Consider the following 22,689-nt stretch of genomic DNA (forward strand, 5'->3'; position numbering starts at 1 on the left):
ATTCTCCACTAATACATGTTGATCATTAACACGTGCCATAAGCAATATTTATTTATTTATTTTTTTTAAAAGGGAAAGCTTAATGGGTGTCATCGAGCAGCTTTAGAAGAGTAGTCCGGTGGTACAATAACCTGTATGAGGTTGTAATGGGCTAAGGTTAGTCTGTATGTACTGTCCACTGCCATTTTAACAGTAAAGATCCATGAGCACATACTTTCAGACTGGTGTGTTGATAAAATGGATAAACTATTTAAACTTGTGATGGGCAACTCATACATTAAGTATTTTGATCTTATTTTTCAGTTTAAAAATTAATTTCTGTTTTTAAAACGCTGTTTGTATTGTTGTTGTTTTTTCTATATTCACAAGTCTTGAAAGATAAATGGGTAACTTATTACTTGTTTTCTGTGATGGTTAAATTACTTTTTCCTTTTCCAGAAGATGACGTTAAGAATCATGTTTGATTGACAGCCCAAGCCATATACCTTAAGTACAAGTCTTTTATAGCCGGTTTAAATTTTGTTGCTTTTCACAGCTGCCATAACAGCACAGCAGTCAATGTATAAATCAATGTTTAAATATATAAATCATTTGAAGCCCCTCCATATCTTCACCATCCACCATAAATGCAGGGGTTTTTTTTCTTTTTTAATTCAGTACACAAAAAACATACTAAAGTTGTGATCTTCACAAGTGGTGCAGAATTTTTTTTTTTTTTTTTAAACATGTTGTATTTCATGTTGTATTTTATTAGTTCAGTTCAATGTCTTGATTTAATCAAATTATTAGATATTAATTTTATTAGAATCGCATACATTGTTATTATATAAGATTATATATTATATACTGTATACGTTTGACGTAGAGATTATTCTATTCTTATCTTTTACTGTATTTGAATGGTCCTCTAAGCCAGTCTGTGCTCTGTGTATGTATAGGACCCTGTGCTGAAACATTAGCGTACAAAGTCCAGACGTTAACTGAGCGATTTCAATGTTTTATAGTCAACACAACAGAGAGTTGTTGACCACTGGTGTCAGGAGAGTGGCCCGAAACACATGCTTTGGTGCGGTTACCATACATTATGAAGAGACAAATTTATAAAAGTCTTAAATACATGTTTTAAAAAAAAAAAAAAACTGGCTCGTCTTGTTTCTGTGATTAGTTTATTTACAGATTGATCGTGCTTCCTAAGTTTTGTGCTTGCTTAAAAAAAAGCTAGCCAGACCTTTAGGCTCTTGCGCGTGCCATTCATAGCCAATAGAGGGCGTAAAACCGTCGTTTTTGTGTGTGGTTAACAATCACCAGCGAAAGAGACTAATAGCTTGATGAGACTTGATACCTTGATTCTGTTTCCGTAAACACTGCCGTGACATTTTATACTTCTTAGAAATGATGCGAATGTAGCGGTCTCCTGTAGTGTTAAAGTGTTAAAGAGAGACTGACTGCAGTGCAGTTGCGTTCTCTGTATGTTCTCTGTGCTACCATTAAATTTACAATAAGGTTACATTAGTTAACTACATAAGTTAACATTAAATACTTAAGCATTAGGCTATTAATCTTAGTTAATGTTAATTACAACATTTACTAATACATCATCAATTCAAATGTATTTGTTAATTTCATGGACCTGAGTGAACAGTGAGCAATTATATTTTATGAACTAACGTTAACAAAGATTAATAAATAGGCTACTGTAACAAATATATTGTTCATTATTAATGTTATAGTTAATGCACTAATGATACCTTATTGTAAAGTGTTAGCCATTAAAGGAAGAATAGAAACGATATGAGAAGAAAAAAACTCCTCTGTTGAACAAATGAACAACAACAGGTCAATATGTTGTTGTTATTTGTCATTAAGTATAATTGTCTGCATTTCTGATGTATTTTGTTTTGTAATTTTTGATAATGCAGATAAATGTGCTTTCCCTGCTGCTTTTGTGTACAGTGATTTGCTCATTTGTAAATGGTTAATAAAAAGGAAAGCTCAGCATAAATATTAATATACATGTATCCACACTTGATCTCTTCCTCTTGCTGTTTGAACTTCCTTTTTTTTTATGTCATATGCAGTTTTTTTTTAGTTTTTTTATATCATGATGGAAAGATGTCCGTTTTAGATGTTAAAATACTTTCAGAAAATCTGCATGTTGCAATTTCTCCAAGAGAATGATGACAAATATCTGAGATGAAGGTGGCCCTATTGAATGAGGTACATCCTGCACAGTTGTAGCCTGCATGTTCGCCTGTGTGAAAATTCATCACATCTTGTTATTTTTTTGTGGTTCTCTTCAGTTTGCCACTCACTTCCTCAGTGCATGAAGACTGTGGGTATGATGACAGTGCTGCTTTGTTATTTCTGTACAGTCTGACAGACATGCTGGATGTAATAACTTCAAAATAACTTGGTTTAGTTACACAAATCTGCAGGCAAGCAGAGGGGCAAGATTCAACGTGTTTGAAAGTGTAAAAAAAAAAGAAGAAGAATCAGATCAGCAGAGGAAGGAGGAAGTAAAGAGAAGAATAGGGGCTGACTGGAAAGAATGTACTCTTAGAATTCACTGTGTGTTTTGTGTTTTGTTTGTTTGTGTGTGTGCGTGTGAATGAGAGAATGTGTGTGAGTGTGTCTCTGTGTGTGTAACCTTTTGTCTAAAATTGAAGAAATGTCTCTGAGACTACCTCGCAACTGGGACTTCAGCACCTTCAGAGCTGAAACTGCCAAGATAGGTGAGTGACACTTTACGTTTATGTGTGTGGTCAAAGGTCAAAGCCTTTTCCTTGTTTTAGGAATTTCACTTGGCCAGGTGGATAGATTTCTGTGTGGTCCTTTGAATTCATTGACACAACAGGCCTCCGGTCACTACGAACTAGAGGTTTGATCTACACTGGCTCATGTAATGTGTGACTTTTATTTTATGGGAAATGTAATTGACTGGGCAGTGATGGCCAAATGTGTTTAGTGTAACTTAGAGGAGGGATTTTACAATATCTGTAAATCATAGACATGGTGGCGTAGTGTTGAAAGTTCACCCTAAGGCTATATATTTCACTTAAGCACTTCTAATCTGCTACACGAATGTGTTTCCTTGTAATTCGACTGAATCCCTGACATGCCTTTTGATTTGTTGCATGTATGGAAGATTGTTTCTAGTACTTGACTAGTACTTTCTTTACTAACTTTTCTACAAGTACTTTGCTGATTTGACTAAATGTTCTCATTAATCTCCTGGCTGTTTAAAATCACTTGCTAAGAGTTAAAGCATGTCCTCCACCAGATTTATGGAGCGATCAAGTATAAAATGAGGCAGTTTTATGGTTGTTTGTGGTGACTCTTGGTGTTTCTGGTCTCAATGTGCTCTGTCTGGTGGAGATGCAAAGCATTTGTGATTTCCTCTGTGTTTAATCTTCATATGCTGCAGGCAGGAAGACACTGCAACACACACTTTTATCTCAGAAACATGTTCATTCTCAGCTCAAAATGTCAGCATGCTATTAGATGCTAGATAATTATCTATTACACAGCCCATTATAATGTCTTTGGTTAACATTCTCTCTGCAGGACACAGGCGTTGTATGATAATCTAGCCCAATTTATGAGAGCGGGTGTTTCTTGCAGTGTTTCTTTGGCAGACATGTTTTAAGCATTTTATAGTACAGCCTAAAGTAAAAGTAAAAAAAAAACAAAAAACAAAAAAAACAAAACAGTGTTCACAATGTATTGGTACCATATCAGTTATCGGCTGGTATTTTTTAAAAATTATTATTTTATAATTTTATTCATTTTTGTATCAGGCACTATTTTATATAAATTGTTGTTAGATATTTAATTGCGTGCTTGTTTCCCATATAATGTGTGTATATATATATATATATATATATATATATATATATATATATATATATATATATATATATATTACATTTATAATTCTAATCTTGTAGCATTTTAAATGATTCATTTATGTTATGGATTTCAATTACTTATTTACTTTTTATTTATTTTTATTATTTTTTAAAAAGTTTATAAACTTTTTTTTTTACAGTTTTTTACTGTTTTTACTGTTTTTTGACTGTTTAATATTTCTTTAAACTACAGTAGTCAACATTTGAAGTGGATCAAAAAAGTTCATCAAAGCTGTCCTAAGAACTAAGTTGTCCTAAGAAGGTTTTAGGACAACTTTGATGAAAGGTTTTGATCCACTTCAAATGTTGACTACTATATTTAGATTTTTTTTTTTTTTTTTAAACTGTTTAGAAATGTAATATCAGCCATTTATCAGTTACCTGCCATAACATAATTAATATTTACAAAATAATGATCAACCTTTCATCAGCCAGAATTTTATTATTGTGCATCTGTATTTGCAACCCATTTTACTACTGTAAAATGATGTATTAGTGAAACATGGCATTTAATGGAAAAAAAAAAGCAAATAAAATAAGGCAGGACTTGACTTTATCCATCAGGAATTGACTATAGGGGAGAGCGGGGCACAACCTAACGCTTTTTGACTTTCTCAGTTTGTGTAAATGTACTTAGGGTTCAGGGAATTTCTTTTGTTCCACATTAATTTCACACATGTCTGGTACAAATATGTGGCTTTGTTTCATTAATACAGTGTATACTTTTCTGTTTATTTACCCTGAAAGAAGGGAATATATATTTTGTCAAAAAAAGACAATCATTATTTTTTTCATATAAAATAATAGCATTTTTTTTAGAAATTCAAATTTAAATAATTTTGTAGTTTGATAATGAACACTCTGCAAAACACAGCTATACAGCACTGGTCAAAACAATACACCCAAACAGATGAAGAAACATATTCAGACATTCAGAAAAACACAGCTGAACAAAAACACTCCCCTCCCTCCACTCACAGCTCTCACAGAACATGAGATAAATAGACGAGACAGTACAAATGCTGAACATTTCTTGAAATAATATTTTCTGGATGTTCAGGTTCTTCCTCTCAGTCTTTATTCACCTTTTTTTCCATAGTTTATCAACAGAAATTCATAAAAGTTAATTATGCCAGTTATATCGTAACTGTATAGAATAGCATAGTTCTAATAGCGGGGCACATTGTAACGCAGTGTTACAACGAACCCTATCTGCGCAACTGGACTTTAAACCTGGTTAGTGTCTTCTGACAGTTAGTGAAGCATTAAAGAACTACCCAAACTGCTTAACAAGAGACTGGTGATTAAAATAATATCAGATTTGTCTAATTTTAAATAAAAACAAAAAATATAGATGAAAAAATAGCTTAATTAAGAAATTTAATTTTGCTATTGTTAAATAAATGTTCAGTGATATCTTCCAAAGATTTTTGAATTTTGGCGCAATCATTTCTCTATATATTGTCGATATGGCAACTAGTAAATACGCTAAGTTTCTTCATGCTAGCGTGTGTGGAAGTATTTAAACCACGTGTGTTATGCACGTAGCGTTCTTTAGAACTTCCGCAATAATATAAGCTAGCTGAAAAACTTCCGGTGAAATGTCACTTGCTGGTGTGTTGAGCATCAATAGTGTAATACTTAGTTTATATTCAAAATATAGTCACTTAAATAGTCAGGCATAGTATTAATTTAGTTATTCAAACATAAGACGACATAAAATAAATAAATAAAGACGTACCTCAGTGTTCCTCCTTGGCTAAATTCAATTCGACCATCAGTTTTCACACTTTCATGTAAAAAAAAAGCATCAAAAATTAAATATTTATTGTGCACTTTAGTTAGATTCATTGAATAAAATGTGAGTTTTTACAAGTGTGCCAAAATCATTGAGCTTGCGCTGCACTGATTACAAAGGGAGAGCGCAGTGCTCGCTTTCTGTGTAATTCATTCACAAGAAAAGTTATTGTTTTTCATGAGATTTTGTGAGTACTTCATACTCCACATTGACAAAATGTATTTTTAAACCTAGTTATTGTATAATGTTTAAAATTTATTCAAAAGCGAAACTAAGGGAAAAACTATTAGGCTACAGGAAATGGCTGATATATGCGCAAATAAATGCTACTCTGCCGCCACCTGCTGGATATAGTAGTAATTAATGTCTTTTTTATTTTTAAATAAGTGTTTTCTATCAAATGTTGGATTTCCTACATTTTGAATCGTTCGGTTTTACAAATGGGGACAATCTCAGAAGGATGAACAAATAATGTTTGTGGTCATCAAATTAAAAATAACATTTGAAGTGCTGGAAAAAAAAATGCGCGTGCGTGTCTAATTACAGACACGGCATTTCTTAAACTGTCCCAATAGCTTCGTCTTTATTGCAATCAATAAAACTGGTTTATTGGCAAATTAGGTAAATGTGATAACTGCATTAAAATATAAATGCAACATTAAAAAGTCAACCACTGATGGTTTTGTGTCGATGTAGCCTACAGCCAGTACAGAATGAACAGCTAACAGTTCACCTGAAATGCCCAAGCTGGCTCAACGACAACCAAGAAGTAACTGTGCATATATTCAATTGGTAGGGGAAAAAATTGGAGGACAGTGATGTCAGATGAAAAGGAAAGTTGTTTCAGGGATGTAGTAAGATCTTTTAATGAAAAATTATATTTTCTTCTTTGGAATAACATGCACTGATGAATCATTATTTTAAAATGTGTACAGTGTTTTAGTTTAATGTTGATTTTAGCTGCTAGACTGTTACGGTTGCATTCATTAAACAAAAACTATGCATCTCAGCCGAAGACAATAGAACATTTTAGCATCTGCAGGGCCGCTGAATGTGAATGATCAACATTCCCATTTCACTAATGTCACACACTGACTTAAGGCCTGACGCAGAACAGCTCAGCCTGACGCAAACAGCTTCTTGCATCTCTGCTATGATCTCCTTGGTAATTCATGGGGAGTTTCAACCTACTCGCTTTCCTTTCCCACCATAAAAGCTCCCCTGATCCCAGCGTGTGTCATACAAATGGGTGAGGTCAATGTGTGTGGGCCTGTGGTCCAGGAGAGAGAACAGTGGTCCGTGCGCACCATCAGGGAAGATCTTCTCTAAATAGACCAAAGAAACTGACATTAGGTGGGGATCTTTCAAAAACCCTACTTCCTGTAGCTGATGAGCTTTGTAACTTCCTGTTTATCTTAGTTTTCTCTCTTCTGCCCTTTCCTCTGATCTCAATGGGTTATAGCGAATTTGACTACAAAAGTTCCAAGTTGCTTAAATCACTGTGACACCATCTCTTGTCAATTAGATAATGGCTGATTGATTGCTATCTAGAGATGTATTTATTGTAGATGCTTTCTTATCAAAGAGACTTACATGAAGTCAAGTGTTTTGTGGTTTCACCAAGCAGCTTTCACTATGATGAATGCTGATTGTGATGCTTACATTATTTTCTTATTTTCTACCACCCTGAACATCTTAGTTTTTCTGATCTCTCCATCACAGGGGTCTCTACCCGACCCTCCCTTTGCTAAGGGCTATCCCGTCAGAAAGAAAAATCACCAATGAGATGTCTTTAGCGTCTTAGTTGTCTCTTTCAGACACCATTGATCTTAAATGGAGCACAAACTGTGGTTTTCTGAGAAAAAGTGTCAACATTTTTCACACTATTCTTAAGTTTACAAAGATACTTGCAATTAAGTCTGCATTCAAAGTCCAGTATTTAAGAAAAACTCAAATATTATCCTGCTGGAGTGTTCACTGATTTAAGCTGGTTTTAGCTGGTTTGGCTTAGCAGCCATCTGGTATTCAAGCCTGACCAGTAGAAAAGTGTCCAAAACCGCTCTAAAGGCCAACAGATCAGTTTGACCAGGCTGGGAAACCAGCAAACCATTTATTTTAGTAGGGTTTTTCAAAACCAAACTTTCTGAGCTATATCTTTAAGCTCTGTACTCTTACCCGCATTATTTTATTTTCTCTCTTTATTTCTCTCTAAATGTTAGCAGATACATCCAAGACAAGATTGATTATTGAGTGAAACATAACTGAGAACTCTCAAGGCATAAAAGGGCAATCTCTGAACTATAAAATGTTCCACTTTATGTTTCAGTTCTCAAAACCCATGTGGGAAAGAGTCAAAATCCAATAATACCCTTTTGACCTAGTGAACAATCTATTGCACAGTAACTTCAAAAGTGCATGGTATTGTTCCAGGCAGAGCTGTCCTTTTCATTTGTGACGGTCCTAAAGTCAAAGCAGGACATTTTCTTCAGCACTTGGACAATCTCAGCCAATCTGAAAATGTTTGTCATGCAGGAAGCTACTGGGTTCAGGCAGTTACCACTGACATCACCACACTACATGATATAAAAATAGACTCACTAAATTATTTCAGTGAAAGGTGATTTCACCGTCTGCAAGTGTTGGACTCCTCTGCGTGTTTGTGTTTTATTCTCTGCCTACTTGTTATCGGTTTCCACTCAGCTCGCTCCAAGAGTGTTATGCCCGGGGAAGGGAGCCCTGGATCCACTCACACTGGTTTTAAGAGATCCATGGAGAAACCTCTGAAAACAGGCTGGCTGAAGAAGCAGAGATCCATTGTGAAGAACTGGCAGCTGCGCTTCTTTGTGCTGAGAGGAAATGTTCTCACATACCATAAGGACGACAGAGAGAGCGCTGTCCAGGTAGGAGGCATGCAAAAGCAGATTGAAACAGTGTATTTTTTATTATTTTTATTATTATTATTATTATTTTTAATGCGTAATTTATTTTTTGCTGTCTACATATTTTTATCTTTTTGTTCCTGAGGTTTTAATTATGCAATGCCATTCCTGTCAGTCAAATAACTAAAGTAAAACTAATCATTTAATCAACGGTAAACCATTTGAAAAAAAGTTGAATTGAAAAAATAGGTTTAAATTATATCTTGATTTCTTGATTTTCAGTGTGTGTTTTGAGTCTCACTTTGTCATCAAGATGTTGCCAAACTAACATTGATATTCAAGACAAATAACATAATGAAATTAATGCTTTTTTTATTTAAAATTATGTATTTTTTTTATATTTATTATTATATTTATTTATGATATTTATTTACCACATGACTGTAACTATTCCCTCTTGTCTCATTTGATCTCAGGGAACCATACCTTTGTTCTCATGCCAAGTTAATGAGCTGCCATCAAATGCAGATGATAAATTCCTGTTTGAGATTATCCCAGGTGAGGTTTTTTTTATTTTATTTGTTTTAACTTCTGTAGGACTGTGTGTCACAGACCTGTTCTCTGTATATCTATTTATCTATTTACCTGTTATCCTGTTAGCTAGTAGTTTGCAGTGTATAAGATCTCATTACTATTATACTATTGCTAAACACTAACTAACACTTACTAATGGCTGAACACTAAGCTTTTAATTGTCTTAACCACAAATGAATGGTCAGGAAATTAGAAAAATTAAAGCATGCACTACTTAAAAAGCCATTGCTGTCTCAGAAAATCATCAAAGACAGAATGAAATTTTTGGCAGAATATAGGAAGTTGTGAGTGGAGTGCTGAATCACAATGAAACACAAGTTGCATTGTGATGCTCTAGATCGGTGTCTGCTGAGAAACATAATAATAAATGCATCTCTACCACAGTGAAGCATGGAGGAAGAGGTATCATTGTGTGGGGAGCCTTTTTAGCTGCTGGTATTGATGAGTTGCTTCACTGTGAAAAGTCATTTAATGCTGAGAAGAAGTCCATCAGGTTAATGTTTTGGCCTGGTCAGAGTCCAAATTTGAACCCTAAATATTTTGTCTCATTTTAAACTCAAACTAACTGGTAGACATTTTTCAACTACTCAAGCCATCAACATTGAGTGGAACAACACTGCCTCTTCTTCCTGTAAAAAGCTGTCTGCAAGTTTACTCACATGGCTTAAACATTTAAAGAAAGCAAAGGGTAAGCTATTCCATGCTAAAGTACATTATCTACAGTATATGTTTGCAATTCTTGCAAATTTCCTGACCAGTGATTTATGATTAATTTGGTTAAGACCATTAAAAGACCACTAAATATTTTGCTATTCTTGGTTTGACCCAGGAGTGTATGTTGGAAGGCAATATTGTACAGTTGTTGTGTCTCTGATGCTGCAGGTAGCAGTACAGATCGGGAGCGAGATACCTATGTTCTCATGGCGACCAGTCAGAGCGAGATGGAAGAATGGGTGCGCTCCATCCGCAAGGCCATTGGATCACGGTCCAACGGAGGTATCTATTGTTCGTCATAAAAAAATAAACCATAAATATTTGTCCATTAGGTTTATAATAGATTGAGGAGTTTCTAAGATACACTCATTTTCAAACTAGTGGTTAAAGGTTTCAATTGGTAATCCTGATGCAGTGTGCATTTTTAGCGAGTTTGGGTTGTTCCAGAGGGACTGTCCCTATAGTAAAAATACACATTAGTCACTTTGGATGAAGTGTTAACTAAATGACTCACTAAATCTTGCAAACAGAAACCATACAAGGCAGAGACAGTCCACTCATATATACTGTACAGTGCTGGTTAGTAACGGATTGCATGTAATCTAGATTACGTAATCAGGTTCCAAAAAAATTAGATCTTGTAATTAGATTATATTATGTTTTAAAATGCTCATAATCAGATCACAGTTACTTGGATTACATAATTACATATCATTCACACAATGGCAGTAAATTATGATGTATAGATTCTCCCTAATTCTTCTTTTTACTACATTTTTACTTCTTTTTCCTTTTTACAATTTTACTAAATTTTCCTTTCTAAAAAAATCCTATTATGTTTCATACCGTTTACCTTGTGACTATATTCACAATATAGAATGTAGATGTAAATGTCATGTAAATAATTTTGTGATGCTTGGGGACAAAAGCCCCTCTCAAATACACAATACATGAGATTAATAATTAGGCGAGTTACTAAACACTGCTGATAATGTTTTCCAAATTATTATGCAAGTGACATATCAGAAGGATTTCAGTACAATAAACATTCGGCTTTTAGTTTTTCAAAGAAAGTGTTTGTTTGTTTTATTTATCCATATCTTTTTAGATAACTGTAATCAATCTCAGACAGGTTTATTTTAATAGTTCGCCTTCTTAGTAAATGTAAAACCTACTTAAAGTGTTTGTTTCACATTATTAAGCAAGTCACAGTTCTCATGCAATATGGGGAGAACAAAAGATCTTTCTAAAGATGAAAAGCATGAAATGGTGCAATGTTCTGCAAAAGGCATGAAAACAGAATGGAGATTATCAAACTATCATAAGATTTGTAAGTAATTTACAGCACAAGAGAACTCAGTCAGATAAAGGCTTATTAAGGAAAGTTTCTGTCAAAAGAAAATAGTGACAGCTATTTAAAAAAAAGCCACTGTTGAGCAGCAAAAAGGTAATTGAAGCTGCTGGTGTCTCTGGAGTCTCAAGAAGCTCTCCTGCAGGCTGGCAGTTGTGCGTAAAGTTGCATTTCATCCACCTCTAAACAAAGCTCACAAAGAGGAACATTTACAGTGGGTTTAAAATTACATTTTCATTTTTAAATAGTTATTCACTGATGAATACCATACTGGATGGTCTATGGATAGATTTCTGGATGGTTGATGAGTGGCCACCATGTTCCAACAAGACTGCAATGTTAGCAAGCAGCTAGCGGGTGATGATTTGAGCTGGAATATTGGGAAGTGAGATGGAAGGTCCCTTTAGGGTCTCTGAGGGTGTCAAAATGACTTCTGCAAGATATGTTGAGTTTATAACTGATCATAAAAAGAAAGATAGTGCCTTCTGAAATGGATTTTCATTCAGGACAATGCACTATCACATGCTGCAAAAAACACCACAGCAATAAAACTGTTTGAAAATGTATTTCTACACCCACTGTAAACGCTTTGGTTAGAGGTAGCTGAAATGCAGCTGCCAGCCTGCATGGAGAGGTTCTTGAGACTCCAGAAACACCAGCAACTTCAAATACCCATTTGCTGCTCAACAGTGGCATTTATAGCTGTTTTTTAATACAATTAACTTGTTTGACAGAAGCATCCCTTAAGCCTTTATCTGACAGAGTTCTGCTGTGCTCTAAATCACTCACAAATCTTATGATAGTTCGATAATCTCCATTCAGTTTTCACAAAATATTAGTTGCTTTCATACATTTTGCAGAACATTGCACCATGTCATGCTTTTCATCATCAGAATGATCTTTCTTCCTCCCCATATTGCATGAGAACTGTGACTTGCTTAATAATGTGGAACAACGTTTTTAAGTATAGGTTTTCCATTTATCTAAGAAGACCTGGCAAACTATTTAACAAACCTGTCTGAGATTGGTACCAGTTATCTAGAAAAGATATAACAATCAATCAAACAAACAAACAAACAAACAAACAAACAAACACTTTCTTTGAAAAACTAAAATCTGAATGTGTACTGTAATGAAATCCCATTGATACTTCACTTGCATAATAATTTGGAACACAATGTACTGCTGTGAAACACTGTCTTCACCATATCCAGTGACTTTCACTAATGATTGATCTGGACAAAAATATTTTAAACCTGAAAAACTTTGAATGTACAATGTCATTGTTTTTTTCATGTTTATTATTGTTTGTTCATGTAATGCAGGGACTCCCCTTTAAAACCCCCTAAAATATTTACTCGGAGATCCCTGATATATTTTTTGAACGTTCTTCTTATTAAGTTTTCTACATTGGCACAAATAAAAAATTCCCTTTTGTAGATACTGTGCTATAATATTCTTCCATATGTAAACAATTTATATTTGAACACAGGTAATGATATAAATAAAAAATAAAAATAAAATGGGGGGGAGAATAGTGGGGTTAGGGTTCAATTATTGCTGTCTTATTATAATAATTACTAAAAGGTTTCCATACTGCATAAAAATGATCAGTCTTCTTTTTAAAAGAAAATCTAATCTTTTCGAGCTGAAGGTGGCGCATAACATCTTTAATCAGGGCAGAGCAGTGAGGTGGATTTTTTGTTTCTAATTAAGCAAAATCAATCAACGTGCGAGACCCCTGATATTTTAAGTTAATTTTCAATATTTTAACAACACATTTGCATGTTGACAGCTCTCTGATGTCTAATAATGATCACACTGACGTGCAGGTAAACAAATAAAATATTATTATTTTTAGTGTTCACTCTTTTTATTTTGCTTGTTTTTATTTTCAAAAAATTTATTAATTCTATTATTAATTTCATTAACCCCAGTTTGGGAACCCCTGCCATTTAAGGCATTTCATGTTGTTGATAACAAAGAATGGAAATTTTTTTCTTTCTCTTTCTTCTTCTCTCTCTCCCTTATCAATATGGTACACAATAATCCCATTCAAATCTAAGTGATAAACAAGTTAGTAAGTAATAAAAATAGTATAGAATAACAAATAGAATAAAAAAGTAGTCAGGATACATTACCTAAAATGAGTAATCTACAATACGTTACCAACTACAATTTTCATCATGTAATTTGTAATCAGTAACGGACTACAATTTGCAAGTAATCTGCCCAGAACTGACTGTTTATGAATGGTATAAATATAAGGCACAATATAGCAGCTGAAATACTGCCTCACCTGTTTGTTTAGTGTACTCTATATTTTGAACTCTAATTAGCTGAACCAGCCTAAAATATACAGTTTTTTTTTAATGAAGCAGTTCAAAAAAGTAATCATTTGCCTCTTGTTTGGCTGTGTGTCTAATGTCCAAAGAGTGTCCGATTAACAACAGTTTAAATCCACTGACTGCAACTACTGTGCAATAAAACTGTTGTTTCTCTCTTCAAAGTATTTGGAAAGAGCCTTTCAGACATCATGGTGTATGAGAAGAAATTTGGGCCTCATCTGGTGCCCATCCTGGTGGAAAAGTGTGCTGAATTCATCAGAGAGCATGGTCTGAATGAGGAGGGCATCTTTCGCCTGCCAGGACAGGACAACCAGGTCAAGCAGTTCAGAGAGGCTTTTGATGCTGGAGAGAGACCCTCTTTCCCCAGGTAAAGTTTCACATGTCTAGATCTGTGTGAAATGGCTCAGGGATGGTGTAAAAAACTGATCTGAATAAAGCCTATGTTTACAAAAAAGTATTATGATGGTAGCATAGTCCAGTAATCGTATGCGATGGTAACAGTGATATATAAACCCAGAGGTGCCTTAAGATAACCAGAGGTCCCTGGGCTACAGCATTACAGTAGGCCCCCCTACCCCAAATAACACTGTCACTTAGTCAATGGACATTTCCATTTGTACACTAGTATGAATAATTTCAAAATACATAACTTTAGAAACGTTTCTTCCTTGTTTTTCTAGCTAAAAAAGTCCTTGATAATGTCAGCAAAATCATCCTGTTCACACAGCAGCTCAAAATAGCATCTAGAATAATGTATGAACTTGAAATGGAATCTATCAACTGTAATCATACTGACAATGACTAAAGTAATATCAAAGATGGCGACGTAAATAAAACTGTAAAGTCTTATCACATTTGAAATGACAAAAGTTGATGCACACGTTCATCTGTGAAATTAACCATTCAGAAATACGTGGCTCTCTCGCACTGTATAATGTTACAGAAAACTAGTTGTCCAGTTTGTTTACACAGCAGAGCTTTGCCGAGGTGAGGTTGTAAGTCCTGAAAACTCACTGGAGTGAGTTCTGTTATAGAATGCGATTGTCACTGCTGTAAACTTCCATATATTAAAATAATCATTTAAAAAATATTATTTTCATGCAGCCAGTAGGCCCCTCAGTGTAGGTCTCATGGAAGCCGGTGCTTTAATGTGTCCTTCTATACCATTCTACTGAATAATTACTGTATTCATGTACCATGGCAAGGTACTTCTAAGAATACTATGATGTTACCATGGTACACTACCTTTCAAACGTTTGGGGTCAGTAAAATTTTTTAATGTTTTTGAAAGAAGTCTCTTATGCTCACCAAGCCTGCATTTATTTGATCACAAATACAATAATACTGTGAAAAAGTATTAAAATAACTGTTTTCTATTTTTATATACTTTAAAATGTAATTCATTCCTGTGATGGCAAAGCTGAACTTTCAGCAGCCATTACTCGAGTCTTCAGTGATCCTTCAAAAATCATTCTAATATGCTGATTTGGTGCTCAAGAAACATTTCTTATTATTATACGTTAAAAAAAAAAAAAAACAGTTGTGCTGCTTAATATTTTTGTGGAAACAGGATTTGATGAATAAGAAGTTCAAGAGAGCAGCATTTATTTGAAATAGGAATTTGTTGTAACATTACAAATGTCTTTACCTTTTGATCAATTCTATGGGTCCTTGCTGAATAAATGAATTAACGATTTTTTTTTTTTTAAATCTCCAAACTTGCGATTGATGGTGTGTCAAAATAATAAATAAATAAATAAATAAATAAATAATAATTATCCTTTCTGCTGTGTTTGATGAAAAGTTCATTAAAAAATTAAATAACTAAATAAATGTCCAACAATCAAAAAATAACCGTCATCTTTTGTACCATCATCTTTTTGTGTCAGAGGACCAATGGTTTCCAGACTTCTATTTTTGTAGTGTTCTTTAAAGTATGCTTGCGAATAGGGCTTTTATGTGGATAACCACACGCTGCATGACCATTTATGGTGAAACAGAGCACTATAGTCTTCACAGCCTTTTTGAGGAAGTAGCATAGGTAAAGGGTTTGACCCAGAAAGTTTTGAACTAGATCTGAACGAGAGAGAGAGAGAGAGAGAGAGAGAGAGAGAGAGGACGTGCAAAAGCATGAGAGATAGAGAAAGATACAAAAGCACAGTATTTCAGAGGAACATGGCACACATCGATGATCTGCGGCTAAGCCACATCCTGTCCTGACTGACAGAGATCTTGCCATTCAAGACACGCACATATCCATTTGACAAGCAACTGTTATCACTTTCTAAAGCATGAACATCTTTTCTGACTGAAAACAAGATTAGTAGACTGTAATGACTGAATGTCAAACTTTGTTTATACCAACTCCCTGCAGTGACACTGATGTCCACACGGTGGGGTCCTTACTCAAGTTGTACCTCAGAGAGCTTCCTGAACCTGTTGTGCCGTGGAGTCAGTATCAGGACTTCCTTGACAGCACTCTGATGCTGGATGCCGCCACTGCATTTGTGAGAATCACATTCACAAAGACAGTATATCAGATGAGTAATGATTCTTTAACTGACTGCAATCTGATCAATTCCAGGGCAAAGAAAAGCTGGAGAAACAAATCAGCCTTCTGCCAAAAGTGAACTACAACCTCCTTAGTTACATCTGCAGGTACTGCATGAGTCACAATAAGAGTGTGAAAACAGATCAGACACTGATAACAGCAAAAAGCTGTAAAATGCTGACATATATCTATATTTGTTAATGCAGATTCCTTTTTGAGGTCCAACAAAACTCAAAGGTGAATAAGATGAGTGTTGAGAATCTGGCTACAGTGATGGGAGTGAACCTGTTCAAACCGCAAGTGGAGGACGCCATCAGTATGATGAAGGGTCAGTTATCATCTTAAGACAGATAATACATGTTCTACATAAATTATATTGTTTTTAAAATAACCCATGAGGAAATCAAATATACAATGATATATTTAATAAACATACAATGTTAATGTACTGTATTATACAATTACAATATATTATGCAATATACAGTATACAGTTTTAATATTGTAAATCTGCTAAATATGTATATTTGATTTATTTTTAAAAAAAGTATTTATTTTCTGGGAAAAATAATCCAAAATACTGACCAATTCATGCTCCAATTTTTAGTATTATTGTCCAATAAACAGCTCTTTTGAATGAGAATGTCCCGGTTCCTAAAACCACCTGCCACCGAGAAGCACATCATGGGCTGAATTCAGAATGGCATGCTAGCATTACTACTTTTTCTGCACTACTTTTTGTATGCTATATGCTGTTGTGTGATATGTTTTAAACTAAAGGCTATTGCCTAAAAAAAAGTCATTTGTTTCAACAAGAGATATGTTAGCACTGGAAATTCATTGTTTGTTCATAGGGTATTTAACTTGAACTCCAATGAGTAAGAATATGATATCACATATGGTGTTGTTGGTTAACACATTGCAGATGTAACGATCAGTGTTCTCACCTCTCGCTCACATACACAGGAACTCCCATGATACAGAAGGTAATGACGGTTATGATCAGACACCATGAGCTGCTTTTCCCACCCTCCAAAGATAGGCTACCGTCTCCTCTTCCCAGCAAGAAAAACAAGAGCAAGAAGACCAGTAACCCTCGCAGTTTTGTGGGCTGGGAGTCTGCAGAGGTACTGATCACATTATTTAACAGCTTCCATAGGTACATGGAAAACTTAGAAATATCAGCGAATTTTAAAATTTGTATTTGTAGGGGTGGAAAATTCATAAATCATGGAAAATTTTAAATATGCACTACCATTAAAAAATGTAGGCTCTGTGAGATTTTTTTTTTGTTTGTTTTTTTATAGTTGCAATCAAAATCATTCAACCCCTTTAACCTGCAAAACATTTTTCTGCTGAGAACAAAATTTTATGAAAACAATTAATCAAAGGCATCAGTAAACTATTATACAAAGTTTATTAATACACATTTGAGTGATTCCGAGAATGTAAAGTTGATGAAAAATGAAAAAAATCAAACTGGCTCTAAACATATATGTACAAAATTATTCACCCTGAAAGTCAAATTTTGTGCAGAATCTTTTATTCTTTATAACCTCTAATAAATGCTGCCTGCAAGTGCTTAGAAGCTTTTGTCACCTCTCTACTGCAATCTTGGCCCATTCCTCGCTTGAAAAAGCTTCAGATCACTGATAGTCTTTGGTTTCCATGTTACCACTGCTTTCTACAAATTCCACCAAATATTTTCAATGAGATTTAAATCTGACTGTCCAGGCCACTCAAGAACATTCACGACTGATCCCTGAACCAAGCTTAAATAGATTTGGATGTATACTTTGGAATGGCTCCTGCAGGAAAGACCATTGATCATCAAGCTTCAGTCTCTGCACTGAAGGCGTCACCATCTTTGCCAAAATGGCTTGATACTTAATGATGTCCTTCATACAGTCAAGATTTCTACTTCCTGCAACAGCAAAGAACCCCCATAACAAGACTGGACCATGTTTGACCATGGAGATGGTGTTCTTCGGCTCATAAGCTTTGGCTTTTTTGCACCAGATGTACCGCTGATCCATGGGTCCAAAAAGTTCCAGTTTGTTCACATCCCTCCATAAAACATTCTTCCACAGGTATATCCAAAGGAATTTCAGCATATTAGTCAGCCTTTTATGCTCTTCTTGGTCAAGAGTGGCATTTGGCAAAGCTGCAAAGCTTATGAGCAGAAGAGCACCATCTCCATGGTCAAACATGGAGGTGGTCCAGTCTTGTTATGGGGGTTCTTTGCTGTTGCAGGAAGTAGAAATCTTGACTGGACATCCTGAATTCATGTATTCTTTTTTGAAGGACATCATGAATTCTTTGAAGTATCAAGCCATTTTGGCAAAGATGGTGATACCTTCGGTGTAGAGACTGAAGCTTGATGATCAGTGGACTTTTCTGCAGGACAGCCATACTAAAGTATACATCCAAATCTACTTAAGCTTGGTTCAGGGATCAGTCATGGAATGTTCTTGACTTAAACAATTTTGTACACATATGTTTAGAGCCAGTTTGATTTTTTTCATTTTTCATCAACTTTACATTCTCGGAATCACTCAAATGTGTATTAATTAACTTTGTATAATAGTTTACTGATGGCTTTGATGAATTGTTTTCATAAAATTTTGTTCTCAGCAGAAAAATGTCTTGCAGGTTAAGGGGGTTGAATAATTTTGATTGCAACTGTATATGTTTTTGGAAGAAGTCTCTCTTATTCTTACCAAGGCTGCATTTAGTTGTTCAAAATACAGTAAAAACAGTAATATTGTTTGGGTTATTTTTGTTTGTTTTTTTCATATATTTTAAAATGTAATTTATTCCTTTGATGGCAAAGCTTAATTTTCAGCCGCCATTACTCCAGTCTTCAGTGTCACATGATCCTTCAGAAATCATTCTAATGTGCTGTTTCGGTGCTCAAGTATTATTTTTGTGTAAACTATTTTTTTTTCCAGGAAGGTTTTGATGATTAGGAAGAACAGCATTTATGTGAAATAGAAATCTTTTGTAATATTATAAATTTCTTTACTGTCGCTTAAATTGCTGAATAAAAATATTGATTTCTTACTTGCCTCAAACAGTAGTTTATAAAAGTTCTAAATATAAAATTGACTTTATGCTTGGCATTATCAGGGAATTTCATAATTTAAAAAAATATATTTAATCAGTTCTAAATTATTCAGCTAGAAATTGCTCTTTGTGACAATTATTTACATTTTCTACATAAATTTAAGCATTTAGATGTTAAAAAAATAAATCAAAATAAATAAAACAAAAGCCATCAAAGTTGCTGGAAACATTTTTGTTTGTAGGCATGAGGTTGACAATGTAGTCATATTTATGAAGACAAGTTTACACCTTTTTGAAAGTGTTACTTTTACACCTGCACCTCTTAACTGATCGTACCACTCTTTTCTCAAAGTGTGAGGCATCCTCCCTGTCTGAATCTCCTGAGGAAGAGGAAGTAGACACACCTGAGGAACAGAAGAGGGACGAGTGGTCATCTGAAGCAGGTTCAGAAGACGCACCTCTTTCTCCTTCCTCTGCATTTTCGCCCACGACGGACCCGTGGCCTGACAGTCCCAGAAAGAGGACGCAAACTCTACCCAGCTTGGGCTGTCCGGCAGCGGGAAGAACAGGCCGTGAGCCTGGTTGGGAACGCTGGAGCAGGTTCCAGGAGAGCTTTAACGAGAATGAAGAGAAAACGTTCTCAGAGGACATATTTAAGTTACTCGACCTGCAGAAAGTGACACTATTTTCTCCAACGCAGAAAAGTGAACAGGAAAAAGTGGAAGGACAAACGGAGACAGAGGACACAAGCTTGTATAAGACAGGTAGCGATGTTGTAACCAAACAGATAGATGCTCCAAAAACACAGGCACAGAGCACAGCGCCCTTGCCCAAACCTCAGCCGAGAAATGATGTGAGTACGGCAGCTTTGAGCAGAGAGAAACCAGCAGCACCTGCGCTACAGAAAAGCAATGAAACACAGCCAGGAAACACAGACTCAACAAACATCATCAACAGGTATAGCACAATACATAGCTGTGTTAATTATTTGCTTTGCAGTATTTAGCAGTATTTGCTAAGGGTCAGTAATTTGAACAAACATCCTTCAGACATAGAATTTTGCATGCCATACAATAAAATCCATTATAATTACATCTAAGCCATGCCAAACTCTGCAGGAAAGTGGGCCTCCAGGATCAAAGTTTCCCATCCCTGTATTAAATACATATAATATACAAAAGATAGAATAAATAAAACATACAAAAAAAATTTAAATACAATTTAAAATATCTGTTTTCTTTTTTAAAAGGGTCAGTTCACCCAAAAATGAAAATTATGTCACCCTCATGTCGTTCCACACCCGTTCATCTTCGGAACACAAATTAAGATATTTTTGATAAAATTCGATGGCTTAGTGAGGCCTTGCATTGCCAGCAAGATCATTTCCTTTTTCAATGCCCAGAAAGCTACTAAAGACATATTTAAAACAGTTCATGTGACTACAGAGGTTCAACCTTAATATTATAAAGTGACGAGAATACTTTTTGTGCGCCAAAAAAAGAAAAAAGACTTTGTTCAACAATATCTAGAACTTTACAAATCATTTGTTTCGAATCAAGGGTTCGGAGCGTGTATCAAACTGCCAAAGTCACATGAACTATTGAAATTTCGAAACACTTATGATGTGACAAAGCCTTGTTTACTGAAATCATGTGACTTTGGCGTTCCAAACCACTGATTCGAAACAAAAGATTTGTAAAGCTTCAAACTTTTTGAAGCAGTGTTTTGAGATCGCCTGTCACTAGATATTGTTGAATAAAATCATTATTTTGTTTTTTTGGCGCACAAAAAATACTCTCGTCGCTTTATAATATTAAAGTTGAACCACTGTACTCACATGAACTGTTTTAAATATGTCTTTAGTACCTTTCTGGATCTTGAGAGGTTCAGTGACATTGCTGGCAATGCAGGCCTCACTGAGCCATCAGATTTTATTAAAAATATCTTAATTTGTGTTCCGAAGATGAACGAAGGTCTTACGGGTGTAGAACAACATAAGGGGTGGGTAATTAATGACAGAATTTTCATTTTTGGGTGAACAAACCCTTTAATATATTTTAAAATGTAATTTATTCTTGTATGAGAGAAGCTGATTTTTCGGCAGCCATTACTCCAGTCTTCAGTGTCTCATGATCCTTCAGGAATCATTCCAATATGCTGATTTGCAACAATTCTTATTATTATCAATGCATAAATGTATATTATTTGTGTGTTTGTACCTTTAGTCTCCAGCAGAAAAACAAAGAGCTGAGCGCTACAGTGGCAGAGTTGCAGGCAGCACTAGAGGCAGAGCGACGCCGCAAAGCTGCATTAGAGATCTTACTGCGCAACGCAGAGCGCAGCAGAGATGAAGCTCTCACACGCAATGAGCAGCTGAACAGAGAGATTCAGGAGTTCCTCAACAGACCGACTGCTGGACCGTCTTAGTGACACCATCAAACAAACAAAGCTCAAGCTTAGTCCTGTCTAGCTCCTCACAGGAGTACAATACGAGCAAAATTGTGTTTTACACCTTGAACTGCTCGAATACTGTCTTCAAAATAAGACCAGTGGTAATGTCCATCTCTCAGTTTCTGTCCATGATATGACAGAAGTAAAACTGCTACAATGTCTGACACCTTATGTACAGAAATTACAGATTTTATCTAGTTATTGGGTTTCACATTGGGATTGGGATCTGTAACAAGACCAGATGTGAACTTTGAAGTGATGCAGTATTGGACTGAACGATTTAGAGATTTATAAAGACTATTTAATTATTTTTGTGGAAATGTTCATAGTATTTTCTATTATTGATCTCAAACAACCCCCCCCCCCCCCCCCCAAAAAAAAGAAAAAAAAATCAGGCTGATCAAATTTGGTTTTAGAGAGGCTGGAAGACCATCTTAAACCTATTATCCAGCTAACAGGCAATGTTATCAGAACTTTGGCTAACATTCAGGTTCTCTCAAATTTATGAACAAACATTCTTCCAGTAACGTTAATAGAACGTTAGTTCAAAGTTATTAGGTCTTTCATAACATTATCAAAACATTAGCATAAAAGTGTTATTTATACATAATTCGTGGAACATTTTTCCTGGAAAAATTTCCATTAATGTTTACTCGAATGTTCACATAAACAAGAAAAAATGTTTTTAAAACATTTTTAAAACTGGACGTTTTGAACGTTCTGAGAACATTCAGAAATAAAAGTTTTTATAACTTAATTTGAACATTAGCAAAAAGTTCTTAGAACATATTTTTGTTAGCTGGGTAAGGCCAGAAAAAGCATCTTTGGTTTAAGCCATTTTTTTTCAACAGGGAGAAGTCTTGTCCACCTTTAATTATTAATAATAAATGAAAGAACTATTGTGGCAGAGTTTTAAAATAGTTATTTATGTGATCGCTAGACTGCATTAGACTCTGTTAGAGTCTGTGAACAATTTGGTGAAAAGCACCAAATGTGGATTACTGTCAGTAAATAAACAGTTTTATCTGGC

The 22,689-nt window shown here is 34.9% G+C and overlaps 1 protein-coding gene across 1 annotated transcript; it reads left to right on the top strand.

Annotated features, from left to right (window-relative positions):
* The first annotated feature begins 2,279 nt into the window (after positions 1-2,279).
* Positions 2,280-22,689, top strand: arhgap25 (Rho GTPase activating protein 25). The gene is made up of 11 exons (XM_051895420.1): positions 2,280-2,732; positions 8,407-8,606; positions 9,062-9,143; positions 10,062-10,175; positions 13,755-13,959; positions 15,967-16,099; positions 16,177-16,250; positions 16,350-16,471; positions 17,109-17,269; positions 19,561-20,165; positions 21,434-22,689. The coding sequence occupies exons 1-11, from the start codon at positions 2,669-2,671 to the stop codon at positions 21,633-21,635; spliced, it is 1,962 nt and encodes a 653-aa protein (XP_051751380.1). The 5' UTR covers positions 2,280-2,668; the 3' UTR covers positions 21,636-22,689.

The sequence above is a fragment of the Ctenopharyngodon idella genome, chromosome 5 (genome assembly GCF_019924925.1).
Source record: "Ctenopharyngodon idella isolate HZGC_01 chromosome 5, HZGC01, whole genome shotgun sequence".
NCBI classification, from domain to species: domain Eukaryota; kingdom Metazoa; phylum Chordata; class Actinopteri; order Cypriniformes; family Xenocyprididae; genus Ctenopharyngodon; species Ctenopharyngodon idella.

Excerpts from the sequence above, each read along its gene's own strand:
- arhgap25 (XM_051895420.1), top strand. The coding sequence starts at position 2,669 with ATGTCTCTGAGACTACCTCGCAACTGGGACTTCAGCACCTTCAGAGCT. Across the intron at positions 9,144-10,061 it reads CCTGTTTGAGATTATCCCAG|GTAGCAGTACAGATCGGGAG; the intron begins GTGAGGTTTTTT and ends CTGATGCTGCAG. Across the intron at positions 17,270-19,560 it reads TGGGCTGGGAGTCTGCAGAG|TGTGAGGCATCCTCCCTGTC; the intron begins GTACTGATCACA and ends CTTTTCTCAAAG.